At 38.9% G+C, this 14,005-nt stretch overlaps 1 protein-coding gene across 5 annotated transcripts; it reads left to right on the forward strand.

The window, feature by feature from the left end:
* The first annotated feature begins 819 nt into the window (after nt 1-819).
* LOC113025309 (probable E3 ubiquitin-protein ligase HERC4) lies at nt 820-12,028 on the forward strand. Of its 5 annotated transcripts, XM_026172928.1 has the most exons (25): nt 820-1,078; nt 3,771-4,048; nt 4,145-4,265; nt 4,475-4,551; nt 5,184-5,405; nt 5,503-5,594; nt 5,841-5,971; nt 6,087-6,211; nt 6,300-6,373; nt 6,453-6,568; nt 6,676-6,735; nt 7,027-7,132; nt 7,709-7,904; nt 8,018-8,166; nt 8,276-8,392; nt 8,580-8,678; nt 9,072-9,227; nt 9,318-9,458; nt 9,563-9,732; nt 9,928-9,991; nt 10,081-10,151; nt 10,248-10,431; nt 10,551-10,650; nt 11,418-11,476; nt 11,576-12,028. In XM_026172928.1, the coding sequence occupies exons 2-25, from the start codon at nt 3,823-3,825 to the stop codon at nt 11,633-11,635; spliced, it is 2,916 nt and encodes a 971-aa protein (XP_026028713.1). In that variant the 5' UTR covers nt 820-1,078; nt 3,771-3,822; the 3' UTR covers nt 11,636-12,028. The 5 variants fall into 5 exon arrangements, with proteins under 5 accessions (XP_026028713.1, XP_026028709.1, XP_026028710.1 ...); XM_026172924.1 differs by having other exon boundaries at nt 821-1,078; nt 11,418-12,028; XM_026172925.1 differs by lacking the exon at nt 820-1,078 and adding an exon at nt 2,055-2,163 and having other exon boundaries at nt 11,418-12,028.
* The last annotated feature ends 1,977 nt before the right edge of the window (nt 12,029-14,005 follow it).

A 14,005-nucleotide genomic window follows, 5' to 3' on the forward strand; every position in this document is an offset into this window, starting at 1 on the left:
TTTTGTCATGATTAAAGGATGAATGTGAACACCGCTTCAGTCACTGTGTTCACTTCCTGATATGTCAGAACTGTGCTCACGTCACTCACTTTTTTAACAACATGACACACTGCTGTAAACTTGAAAAAAGTAATCGGAATACAGTAAAGCGTGGGCAGTTAACATCTCTGTTAACTAGTCATGATAGAAGCCAATATTTCTGTCCTAACATGGTCTGAATATGTTTCACTACAAGCTAACATTTACAGCATGACTTTAAGCTAGCACCATAAAGATGGTAAAAGACACTGTAATATGTAGAAATGCATGTGAAAAGTGTTATATTAGCAATGGTTGTGCTACTCCACACAGCCACTTTAACATTAATGACACTGTATTTGTTACCTGTAAACAGTGGGTCGTGTGTGATAAAAGCTTGTGCAGAAAGTAGCACGTGTAGACTGTCCCATAGCACTGTTTGAAGTGATAAGATGTGAAAGGACATATATAGGGTACCTTAAAGGGCGCCTTAAAAGTGTTTCCCTGAGCTTTTACTTGCAGCTTGATATCTAAATAAATGTAAATAAATGTGAATGAAAAAAAAAACGCTGGAAAAAGGAGGAGCCCGGAGCTTCGTCTTTCGCTCGGCCTACCCCGCTGTAGCAGACGGACCATCAGAGACTCGAACTTGGCCGTTAAACTCTGGGGTCTGACTGCTGGCCTCTTAATGCCGTGCACCACACAGCCGGCCAGTTGACATTAGAAAAAAGGACATTTATCTTCTGTTGTTCAACATTTTTCTTCCTTTTTTAAAAAAAATATCTGTTTAGCTTCTTGTGCAGTATTGTTCCACACAAATGACACATGGAAACCTAGCTATTTTTTATTGCCTTTCACAAAATGGGACTGCCAATGTTGCAGGTGTTACTGTGCCAAAGTCTTCCTGCTAACCGGAAACCTGCTGGCAGCACCACTATGTTCTTACCACAGTCTTCAGCATCAGCTTTGTTGCCTCTTTTCGGCACACCTACCTAGTCCCACTCATCCACTTTATCTGCTCATGGCAGATTTCCCCACACTGACCACTCCTTGGATTAAGGTAAATTCAAGCAGGTCATTATAAAAAAGACACACAGCTTGTCATCTTATCCTCTTAAAAGCACTCTGTTCATTTGTTTGCTAGATTAGCCGTTAGCATACACACACTGTGTTAGAGGCTTGTTGCTACCTAGTTAGCGATGCTACACACCTGTTACTGTGTATTTTTCAATGATTCAGCACTCCTTGGATTTTTAGACAGTAATGAGATCATCTGCACACTCCCCAGAGGTCCAGAGTCCAAATGTGACCTCTAGCACCAAACGCTTGCTGCAGTTGTTGGTGTCAGAGGTGACACACAAGGTTTTCAGTGCGATTACTTTTTCATATAGGACCAAGTATGTTTGGATAGCGTTTTTCCCTTGAAAACTGCCGTTTAATATTAGACATTGTTGTCTAATGTTATAAATGTATTGATCTGAAACGTGTAAGTGTGACAAATATGGAATAAGATACGAAAGCAGAAAGGAGGCAAATACTTTTTCACAGCGCTATAGTCTGTAAATGGTCTTCTTTTGGCTATAGTAGATCTTTTACTTCTTCATTTTTTAATTGTTTGTTAAAATAGTTTTTTCGATCATATTGAGTATAGACGAATGCAACTGTGAGCTTTAGCGATTAGCCCGTTTCAACAGGACCGTGATCCCGATGTGTGAGACAGCAGGGTGCTGCCACTGGTGTTGTAATGTGTGATTTAGTTCCTCCTAACATTTCAGTTTGCTTCCAGTATCTATCCTCTGTGATTACTGGCTCTTTAGACAGATTTAATAGAAGTGTGTGAGCTATTGGCTCAGTATAAAGGGTCAGTAGTGTTTTCACGTCACCTATCCATCCTCCATTTAGTCACCCAAAGCATGTAGTAAATACTCCTCACTTTTATTCATCTTCTCTTAAATTCAGACAAATTCCCACTTGTCCCGCTTTTACTAGTCCCCCCAAAGCGCTTTACACACCCAGTCACCAAGTGTTTCTTCCTGGTCTCAGGTACAGCAGTGATCTCTGCTCCTATTGTCCTGGGGGCTGTTGGTTTCACCTCAGCTGGAATAGCAGCTGCAGCTCCTGTGGCCAGTGGAGGAGTGGCAGCAGGTAGTGAGGTGGCTGTTTTGCACTCAGCAGGTCAAAAAAAAAGAAAGAAGAAAAATCCCCTGAGTTGGTGAATCATACGTCACACAACTTAAAATGCTTTTCACCATTTTAACTCATAGCTCACCGTTTTAACTCATGAGCTAAAACTCCCTGCTTTTTTTAACCTGGTTTTGCTTTTTAAAGAATCTAATGATGTTGGAGGGAGGACTCGTTTTAATTAGGATTCATGTGGATCTGCTGGGATAAAAAGACTGGATTAGAGACCCTCTGTGCCCAAGGAAAGGAAATTGGTCAAAATTTGGAAGAAAAAAATATTGTTTTCAAAATAAACTGCATTATTCCTAGACTCTGATAAAGTAGCTTTGCATGATTCAATGTTCAAAATAATCCAACCTTTTCGTTTTAAACCAAGTTTCTTTTGGTTGGCTACCTCCACAAGCAAAACGTTTGAGCAGTCGGTGGGTGGAGCCTCCATATCTGACCATATCTGCTCTATCTGACATCATACCAAGCCATGGCTATTTATACAGACATTTATTTTAAACTTTGGCTATGTTCAGGTGGGGGAACCAGCATTTTGAAAATATATCTGTGATAGAAAACAAGGGAAAGTACAAAAGGTCTCCTGTAATATAGCACTGATTTCCAGGCAGTTGCAAGGGAACCAAGGCCAGGGGCATTTGAGGTGAGGGTAGGAAGAAAGAACAAAAGACAAGCTGTGAAATAAAGAAAGAGTTAATAATTGTGATGACTAAATTCGAAGTGGTGTATAAACAAGAAATGTCCCTTGTTTCTATGGTCTATGGCAGTCGATATATCTGATCCTGAATTAATTTACAAGCTCTCATTTGCATGTCTTACACTTATCCACCTCCACAGAGTGCAAATGTCCAAATGACGTCTGCATTGATACTACACATCAAACAAGGACAACGTTTCACACAATGACGTCAGTGTATACTTAACCAATCCCTGCAAGCAAAAAGCTTCTGATTGTTCCAGACTCTCCATTTTCTCCTGCTCCTGGCACAGTATCACTTTAATTTAAGTTGAAATCCTTAATAACCTCAGGCACTCCCAGCAACCCCACCTGTTAAGAATGATTACACAGTATGAAGACTAACACAAATGAGCATAATAACACACTTTAGCTTAACTGTATTACTTACTACTTTATACATTTCACGCTCACATGATAATGTACATGCTGTAGTTTGTTTGTAGTTTGTAGATTATTAAGTAAAAATGTGAGCCCATCTCTCAGCATTATTAACATTTCCCACACTGTACCACGGAAACATACTCTTTACCACTGAGTTTGCTGGGATCTTTTATTATTTATTTATTTATTTTCGAGTTTTCTTCACTCACTTTTTAAATACAACCTCTTCCTTAACAGTCCTGAATCCTCCTTCTCTGCGTGTGAAACGAAACCCACATAACTACACAATTTTCGTTTTCGTTGTCTGACATATTTATCATCAGTTTCACTTTCGCTTTCCTTACTTTAACTGATCAGCTGACTCGTGTTATTGTTTCCTTTCGTCACGCTGTTCACACCGTTTTTAAGTTTTGTTTTCCAGGTAAGTTTCGTTTCTTGTTGACAGACTGCAGAGTGACACAGTGAGGATCAGCTGTTGCTCCTAAACACACGACAACATGTTTTCCTGGGGAGAGGACTGTCAGCGCGGGTTTTACGTGAAAGACGGCTCCGGTACCGACAGCACGACCACTGATGATGGAGTTCATTATTTAAACATCAGCTATCACATCGCGGATCTGTCGGCAGGTCGAAACGTGCTGGCTTTCGTTAAAAGTAACGGAAACGCGTTTTTTATCCAAATAAACGAGAGCGAGGATGGGAGAAGAGCGAGAGGCAGGCAGAGTGAGTATCGGTGTCACTAACAAGTTCACTCTCTGCTACATTTAACCGAACTGTGTCCACTCACACCTGCTGTGTTTGTGGCTTGTGAATCTGCAGAGTTTGTGAAACACAAAGAGAAGATAGAGGCTGTGAGTTGTGGCGATGATGTGGTCGCACTGCTGTCTGAGAGCGGCAAAGTTCTCTGTGTGGACACGAGACACCCACCTTTCACTCCCAGGTAACAGATACAGATTATGCTCCACAGACTGGCATAAAAAGTCATATTATGTATTATTATTATTAGTAGTAGTAGTAGGCAGGTAGGTAGGTAGCACCATTGTTAGTATTCCTAGTCCTAGGACAATGCCTATATTTGGATTTTGTATAGATATATATATATATGGCTTCTTTCAGCTCTGTTCTCTTCTTCTGCTCCATCTTTTTCAGGCCACTCGAAGCTTTTTCTAACATACACGTTTCTCAAGTTGCTTGTGGGAGTCAGCACTCCGTTGCACTCACCAAAGGTACAGTAGAATTCTGCAAGTGCTACAAATGGACAAGTAAAAATGATTAAAACAGACTGAGTCAGCCCATCCAGCTTACATTCAATCACATTTGGTTGCACTTCATAATACACATGTAATTTTATATCATAGTCTGTTTTCATGTAGTTCATGTTACTTTGGCACGTGTGTGTACAGGTATGTATCCCTAATACATGCATGGTATCATAGTTTATCTATCTATCAAACAAACAAGGGATTGAAGTATCAGCTGAACCGTCAGCGTATGTGGTTGGGCAAAAAGATACACTTATAAATTGGGATTGCAGCTGAGATTAATTTTTGTCCTCCATAAACATTATCCTTGATTTTCACACTTGACTCTCCATCAGGAATTTTCACATTATTAACATTGCAATGCATGTCTACATTTCTATTTGAAATGGAAATTTCTTGTGCATTATTTTATAGAAATGTAATCAACTTTCTTCAGCGTGACTTATCTTCCTAAAGATTTATCTTTAGGAACTTTGGGATCTGCACCAGGATATAAAATTTTATTATATAAAAATTTTACTGCACACCCTCAGTTTGTGACCATCCAACTGATGGGCTTGTCATAACATTGATCACGAACTCATAAACTCCCACAGATGGTCAGCTGTATACGTGGGGTCAGGACTGCAGGGGTCAGCTGGGTCTGGGTACGAGAGAGTCTGTCTGCAGATCACCTCAACATGTGCCATCACTGTCAGCGATCCCTGTGATCCAGGTCGCTGCAGGAGGAGACCAGAGTTTTGCCCTCTCTGTCTCTGGAGGTGTTTTCAGCTGGGGAAGAAATGACTGTGGACAGCTCGGGCTGGGAGACACTAAAGGTACTGTGGCTTTAAAATAAATGTCCTAACTTTATTGTATGTTAATGAGCATTATAATCTGGTAACATAATAACACTGACAATCCTTTTCCTTATAGACAGACACACACCAGCTCCTGTTCAGTGTTTGAATATGAAGAAAGCTCAGCGCATTTCCTGTGGACAGGACCACACCGCCATTTTGACAAAGGTTAGACAACAGGAGCTTTTTAGTGCTCTCCTTTAAACTCTTCTTCGGTTTCTACCAGCTCCTAATGGAAAAATGTGGTTGCTAAATACTCCATTTGTTCATTGGTGTAAGCTGGTGCTGGGACAGCATGGCCCAGTTTCTTTATCTGAGCCTTTTGCTACCTGCTGTATTGTAACAGTACAGTGAAGAAAAACAATAATAATGGCTGTGGGACTTTACACTGTGGTTGTGTGTTTGGCTCCTCAGCATGGTGCAGTGTTTACATTTGGCTCCGGTCAACACGGACAGCTCGGTCACAACTCACTACGCAACGAACTGCGTCCTCGACTTGTTGCGGAGCTCTGGGGGGCAAAGGTCACCAAGATTGCATGTGGAAGGTACGACACACATATTGTTTAAATTTATGATGTAAACAGTGCTCGAAGAAAGCAGTTAGTAAAGTGTAACTATGGTTTTTAGGTCTAAATATTTAGTATATTATCATCTACACAGGAATCACACTTTAGTGCTGACCAAATCCAAGAGGGTCTACTCCTTTGGTTGTGAGGATCAAGGGCAGCTGGGACATCGAGAGGAGAGTAATCCATCTGTGCCACTGCCTGTTCGACTGCCACAGGGTAACTACACCTCTGTTATTAATGATTTAAGGATACAATGAATTTGCTGTATCTGAGAAAGAAATGATGTGTTTACCTGCCATTTCAGACACTGGTGAGCCCAAAATCAGAAACATCTTCGCAGAAGATAACTGTTCATTTGCAAGATGCTTGTCTGATGAGGTACTGACACTAACACATAAAGTACAGACCATAATGGAGGAGGTGTAAATATGTAAACAATCACTGCTTTCTTTCACAGGGCATTCACAAGGGTTCAAAGACTAACTGTGGCATTGCATCACAACACTGTCTTGATGACATGGTTGACAAATGGATCTCTGAATGTGATTCAAAGCCATGGAAAAAGAAAAAACAGTACGTATGATGCACTGGCAGTCACAGCTTGTTGATTTGCCTGGTGTTTCTGTGACTCAAATTATTAATTTTTTCTGCAATGGAATGAAAACATTAAATCTTCACAGGGAAATCTACAGGGCATTTTCCTCTGCATCCTGTCTGAATAAAAGCTTCCTTGAGCAAAGGTAAATACACAGTTTCTGTGCACCACATTCTTCTTTTTCTCATCTCAAAGGTGGGCTATCTAGTCTCTCGGGCCTGAAATAACTAAAGTATGGCTATAGTTGCTATATATATATATATGTATATATATATATGTATATATATGTATATGTATATATATGTATATATATATATATATATATATATGTATAGATAGATAGATAGATAGATAGATAGATAGATAGATAGATAGATAGATAGATAGATAGATAAGTGCAATACTTTGATATGGACTTTCTTCTTTTTCTTCTTAGCGGTGATAAACATTTCCAAACTTCACCAAAGTACCACGGCTTAAACCTGAACCATGCACAGCTTGCTTTCAAGAAACTGTTAACTAAGGAAAGTGCTCGGGCAAAGGTATGTTGAATACATAAGTAATCTGTAAGAAAAGTTATGTGTTTGTTTGTTTGTTATTTTATAAATATCTTACTAATAATTTGAGAAATCTGTGTTTGTCCATAAATGCCTAGTAATATAAAGCTAAATCTGTACAGACGTGTCACACAGACACAAATATCTTCTAAGTGTTGATTGAGAAACTAATAAAATACTAGAATTTAATTTGATGAGCATCCAAATCAGAACTTCAGTTCCTCACTCGTGGTGTTCAGATGAGCGGTTCTTGAAAAAACTGCAACCGATATTCAGTTTGTTCTGCATGGCCACATTCTGATCAGACAGTCATACACACATGACACATTTAGTGAACGTATCCTTATAGCTAACCTTTTCGACAACTTCAGATTGTAACTGGTTACACTCTCCATGACCAGGCACTGCTCTTGTCTGTGTTAACTGAATGAACTTCCTGACTTTTAAAGAATGACTATATAGTCCTAGCATTTTTCCTCTGAACACCGTCGAACAAAAGCCACATTCAATGTACCTGGAGCTACCTGCTGTTCAGTGATTTTTGGAATCATCTTCAAACAGATCGAGGCTGCTGTGCTACACCTGCTCCCTTCCCTTGATCAGAAACCAGTTGGAGTGGAGGGGTTGAGAATCTACCTTCTTCTCAATGAGCTTCTGCATGCAATCCAGAAACAAACATGGCAACAGAGCACAGAGCTTGCTGAGGCGGTAGCTGGTGCAGTAGCAAGGTTGTCGAATGAAAGCCTTAAGATCATAGGTACTGTCACAGCTGTCTACATGATATCACAATACTCTTTTTAATCTGGAAGGTGAGAAAGTGCTCAAAGCTTCATGGCATGTAGTTTTTATCTGCTCTCTGTTTTGCTTCAGGTGACTGGTGGTCCTCGCTGTCACCCTCCACCATGGTGCGATACGTTAAGGTGTGGAAGAAGGCCCTATCAGAGATCTTGTCCTTCAAACCTGTACCTCGCAACTCTGGAGTCAGACATCTGCTGCTAGTCCTCCAATATATGTACAATGTTAGTATAAATATCCTAAAACAGTCATTTTACTCCCTCTTAAGCCTTTATCTGTCAGTTATTTTACCTGAAAAAAAAAGAAATTTAAAGTCAAATGTTTCCTTTAAAGGCCAACAGCAGGGTTGCAGAGTCTCGAAGGATACCAGAAAGTGATTTTTGTGTGTCAGCTGATGAAGCATTCCTTTTTGAGGATTTGCAACATTGGCTTTTACAGTCACAACGAAAGGTAAAATGTTCTGGTCTAAAGTAGTGTGTCTGTGTGTAATCTACTGTGTCATACTTTGTTATTCCATTCTTCTCATCTTTGATTCTGTCACTTTTAGTCAATGCCTAATGTTGATGTTGATATTACAAAGAAATGGTTTTCATGTGTTGGTAAACCTAAATGATCTATGTGGATTTTTCTATTTCAGTATGCAAATGCTGAGCCGCTCATCCTGTGCAAGTTCCCAATCGTGATGGATCTGCAATCAAAGAAAACAGTGTTCGACATGAATTCTGAATGCACTCAGGTAACTTAAGCCTGAACCAAGCAACTGCTTTATCTTCCACAAATTTGCTTTACACTACCTGCAATATTTAAAAACAAAACAAAACAGGAGGAGTTATTTAATTAGTCAGCAGCCTGATAACCTGAGCAGTGCTTAAATGACACAGATTATTCATCAGGTGACCGGAATTGTGTCAAATGATAATATTGTTCTTCACTTATGAAACTATCAGCAAATTTAGTCCCAGTAATCTTGTGAGGCAGTAGTCATTGTTATTATGGATTACTGTGCTGCCTCCCAGTGCACAGCAAAATAAATGCCATTATAAGAAGTAAGACTTGCTGTATTCAATAAAATGTCATTCAAAGAGAAATAGAATTTTTAAAAATATTTTTTTTGTTATCTCTATTGTAGAGACAGCACCAGATGGCTTTTGGTTTGCCTGATAAATTGAATCCTCAGTCAAATCCAATTTTTTTTGAACTGCGGCTGCAGCGTGCGTCACTTTTCGAAGGCACCTTCAGAGAGCTGGAAGCTGCTCCTCACAGCGCCTGCAAGAAGCCACTTGTGGTGAATATTTTCCCCTGATGATTAAAGTATATCCAGACTCTTCTGCAACTGTTCTCATCAAAAACTTCTGCAACTCTTATATTTTCGCAGGTCTATTTTGATGAGGACCCAAACACAAAAGATGTCTACAAACGAGACCTTTTTCACCACCTGTTTCTTAAAATGGTGTCAGAAGAATCTGGGATGTTCATGCTCAATGACTCCAAAACCCTGGCATGGTTTCCCTCCAATGTAAGACTTTAAAACTGAGCCCACCAACTGTATAAAATTGGTTAAAGGATTGAAATTTTAACGATAAGCAATAATAGAACCAAAGTGAACTTTTATTAATGCAGGCAACAGAGGAGAGCAAGAGAAACTTCTTCCTGTTTGGACTACTGTGTGGCTTGGCCTTGTACAACCAGTGTATCATACACTTACCATTCCCACTGGTTCTGTTCAAGAAGCTACTCAGTTTAGAGCCGACACTGGAGGATATGATGGAGTTCAGCCCGACTGTAGGACGGTAAGTATCCATTTCATTTCAGTAACACATGCTGCTGCTGGTCCCACAGCCTGGCCCCTGACAAGCAGAAGAAAATGTATGGATGGATGTATTTTAAGTTGTCGTGTGTCAAAAGTTACAGTAACTTGTGAAACTTGTAAACTGTACATAGTTGAACTTCTTTTAATACAACTTTTTGTTTTAATTTCTTTAAAGGACTCTGCAGACCATCTTAAACTATGAAGATGATGTTCTGGATAATCTCTACATGGACTTTTGGGTATGTGTTTTACTATAGAAGATGATCAGTAATCTGTCTCATTCTCAGGTTTTGCAGCTAAACTCATCTGATTTATAACTAATTTACAGATAAACTGGGATGGAATAGATGTTGACCTGGATCCTCAAACTCCTGGAAAGCCACTGACAAGTCAAAATAAGTAAGCATATAAAACATGACGTGCTTGTGAGGTTCATCTGCAGCACCTTTGTCTCGGTGAAATATTTGCTGATTTAAAAATTTCCCTCCTAAACAGGAAGGAGTTTGTGGAGGCCTATGTGAATCATGCCTTCAACACATCAGTGGAGAGTGTGTTCCAGGAGTTCAAGCGAGGCTTCTTCCTGGTGTGTGACCAGGATTTGGTGAGGCTGTTTCGACCAGAGGAGCTGCAGGGAGTGCTGGTCGGCCAGGATGTGTATGACTGGGAAAAGTTCAAACAGGTACAGTCAGCCAAACAGACACAGGCTGTAGTTTCACAGCTGCAACAGAATACCTGTGTACGTGTATGTGCCTGACTTTATCAACTCATTTGCAAAAAAATAATTTTCACTGTCTACAGAACACAGTTTATGAGTTGGAGCATGTTCGCCATTCCACCATAAAGATGTTTTGGGAGGTGTTTGACGAACTAACTGAAGAGCAGAGGAAAGATTTCCTTCGTAAGTACTTGACAAATTTCTACAGCTTTTCACTGTTGAAATCTTCCCTGTGATATGTTATTAAAATGTGGGCAATATTAAGGACTTGTGGTATGTACAGTGCTGTGTAAAAGTATTTGCCTGCTTCATAGTCAAAGTTAAATCTTTGACATGATCTAAAACAGACATGACAAAGGACCGTGGGAAGATCCAGACAATTTCTACACAAGGTATTTAGAAAAGGGGAAAACAGCTCATAGATACAGCAGGAAGAGACAAGGGAGTCTAAACTAGACACAGTGCAAACAAGGCAAAGGACTAACAAAAATCTCATAAAGATAGTAACTAAACACAGGGGAAGCACAATAAATAAAAAGAGAGCTAGAATACAACAAACTTTAACTGAAAACAGAACCCAGATAAGCAAATAAAGAAGGTGTAAAACTAGAAACACTAAACTAAGAGGAAAACTAAGGCTCTCAAAATCAAACAGATAAACACTGAGGAATCACAACTTACTTGACACAAAGGGATACAAGACAAACAAATAGACCAGCTCAGACACAGGGACATGAAGTACACAAGAAATACAATATATAATGAACAGAACTAGATGTGAAACCAAAACGCAGGGTTGTGAATGCAAAGAAACAAATCACAAAATGCTGTAACCATTCTAGTCTATTAGAATGAAGTGGCTAGGTCAGAAGAAACCCTATGTACTTATTGTAACAAGATTTGTTACAATAAGTTTGTAATAAGATTTTCCTTCCACTGCTGTTCTTCAGGGTTCCTGACTGGTTATAGAAGAGCTCCAATTCTTGGCATGGACCAGGTCCATATGAAGGTTCGGGTCAAGCAAATTCAGCGCAGCACCTGTGATCAGCACTTCCCTGAGGCCCTGACATGTCACTCTATTCTGAATCTGCCTTTTTACTCAACTAAGGAGATCCTGCGAGACAGACTGACAGAGGCCCTGCTAGCAGATACAGAATTCACACTGTGATGGTGGATCGTATGCAGCTCTAAAGGAGCGTGCACTGTGTCTGAGCCGAGGAGGAGGGATGAGATTTATTTTTACTCTTGGAACTCATCTTTTTTTTCCTGTGGTACCTCAGGATAATTTACACTGTGTATTACAATAATATTACACTATAGCAAATGCACAACTTGACTTTGTAAGATTTCTCTTTTAAAAAAAATTCAACATTCCTACATAAGACAGCTGTGTAACAGCATCAGCATCATAAGGCACTTTAGAATTATCTAACGTTTCTTAATATGTCATAATTTATCCAATAATTTAAATTATTCCAATGAATCAAATCTAATTTTTATGCTCAGACAAAGATGAACAGAATAATTTATTACTTGTTATAAACATCTGACTATGTGTAATACAATCTAAAGTATCACTTCTGTATTATTTATCACTTTATTCTTTGTGTGTTATTTAATCCTAGTGGGGTTGAATTATTACCAGTTATAAATATTTAACAAATGTAACATGGTTATGTGTTTGAACAATAAAAATGTGTATTTTACACTAAACATTGCTTACCTAGTGTCAATAAATCACTGAACACTGCAGTCTGAGGTTTCCTTCACACTATTTAAAGTAGAAATCATAATGAAGTGCAGATTTTATTTGATAATATTAGTATCTCAGACCGTTGCCCACGCTATGTTTCTGTATACTTATGTCAAAGAGAAGAAAAGTTACTATGCAGTCCAGAGACTCTGCTAGAGCGCCGTTCAACCACCAGATGGATCCAGATTTAAATCCAGTGGCTTCATTTGTTTTAACATTATTTGTCGACTTGAACAGACGCACCAATAAGCTGCTAATTCAAATCCAAGTTGAATGAAAATCTTTACGGAGTCTAGGAACCTGAAGCCACCTGAAATTACATGAAAAAAGACAGTAATATCTTTCACTTTAACCTTTTTTGTTATTTCCTGCCTCTTTTGAGCTAAAAGAGGCCACACAAACACGTGAGATATCGTTGGAAAGCCAAGGATATCCTTTATTGAGCACATCGGGACTTAGTAGGGCAGCTCAATAAGTTCAAAAGATGTAAAATATCCATTGCAGAGGACATAAAAAATACACTGCATCTCAGGATCTCACATGATTCTGAAAGAGGAATAATAGTGTAACCCTGATGTAACAATAGTGCTGTTTGAATCGCATGCTTTTGGGGGGTTTTGCATTTGAAGAAAGAAAGAAAGAAAGAAAGAAAGAAAGAAAGAAAGAAAGAAAGAAAGAAAGAAAGAAAGAAACCACTAGATGTCCCCACTATTCTGCTGGTTGGCTGTCTGGTTCGATGAAACAAAGAACAGCTAGGATGAGATCATCTTGCAGACAAATGCAGCTTTGCAGAGTAACAATGCTTCACATTCAAAACCAAACACAACAAAAAACATCAAATAAAATCTTCATTCAAGAATGAAAATATCTTACACATCAATTCAAATTAACATATACCTTTGAACTTATATTTATGCATGACATCATTAATAATACTATTTGGATTCTTTAAAGAGACAGCACAGGTTTTCTTTCTGAATAAGGAAAATTATAAATTGAGACTTTTTTAAAATTTCAGTGGATCAGTTTTTTTTTCATGTTGACTGTGACAACAAATTCTATTCTTGGACTTGGAGAGTAGCTTTTCTGAAATAATCCTTATTTATGTTAAAACATTTAAAGGTTTTGGCTCTTCCCTTCCTGAGGGTTTGTGAGGCTTCTCCTCACAAACAGAAAATTTGAACATCAAATCAGCTCAGTGTTCACAGTTAAAGCTGTGTGCCTCAGATGACGACGATACCAGCTCCCAGCAAAATGAAAGAGATCCAAAATAATAAAAAATAGAGCTCTTGCCTCACATTGTTTAACATAAACTGGCCTAATTACGTGAAACTAACTATCACATTTAATGTGATCATCCATTATTGTAGCAAATGACAGAAAACAAGAAAAAGAAGAATAGGTCAACTTTAAGCCCTGATTTCCCTCGAGGCTTTCTGAGTCACTCTGTGTGATTTCCGGTCAAATGAATAAAGTCATATGGTCATGGGAAGACAACTGGTCAGGGGATCAGTGGGACAGATCCGCTACAAAAAAGGACTACAGGGAGACAGAAAGTGACCACAAAGCGAAAACTAATGCCATAAAAAAGAGGCAAAAAACAATCACAAATGCAAAACAATTCACACAGATGCATAAATTGCCCTACAAAGAGACACAAAACTATCCTAAATACATACAAATACAAAAATATTGCAAAGAATTCTGACTTATTTTAGGTTGGAAGGACCAAGGCAGTAGGACACATCTGCTAAACAATCAGTAAACTATAATTCCAAAACTATT

This window comes from Astatotilapia calliptera, chromosome 7 (assembly GCF_900246225.1).
Source record: "Astatotilapia calliptera chromosome 7, fAstCal1.2, whole genome shotgun sequence".
NCBI lineage: Eukaryota > Metazoa > Chordata > Actinopteri > Cichliformes > Cichlidae > Astatotilapia > Astatotilapia calliptera.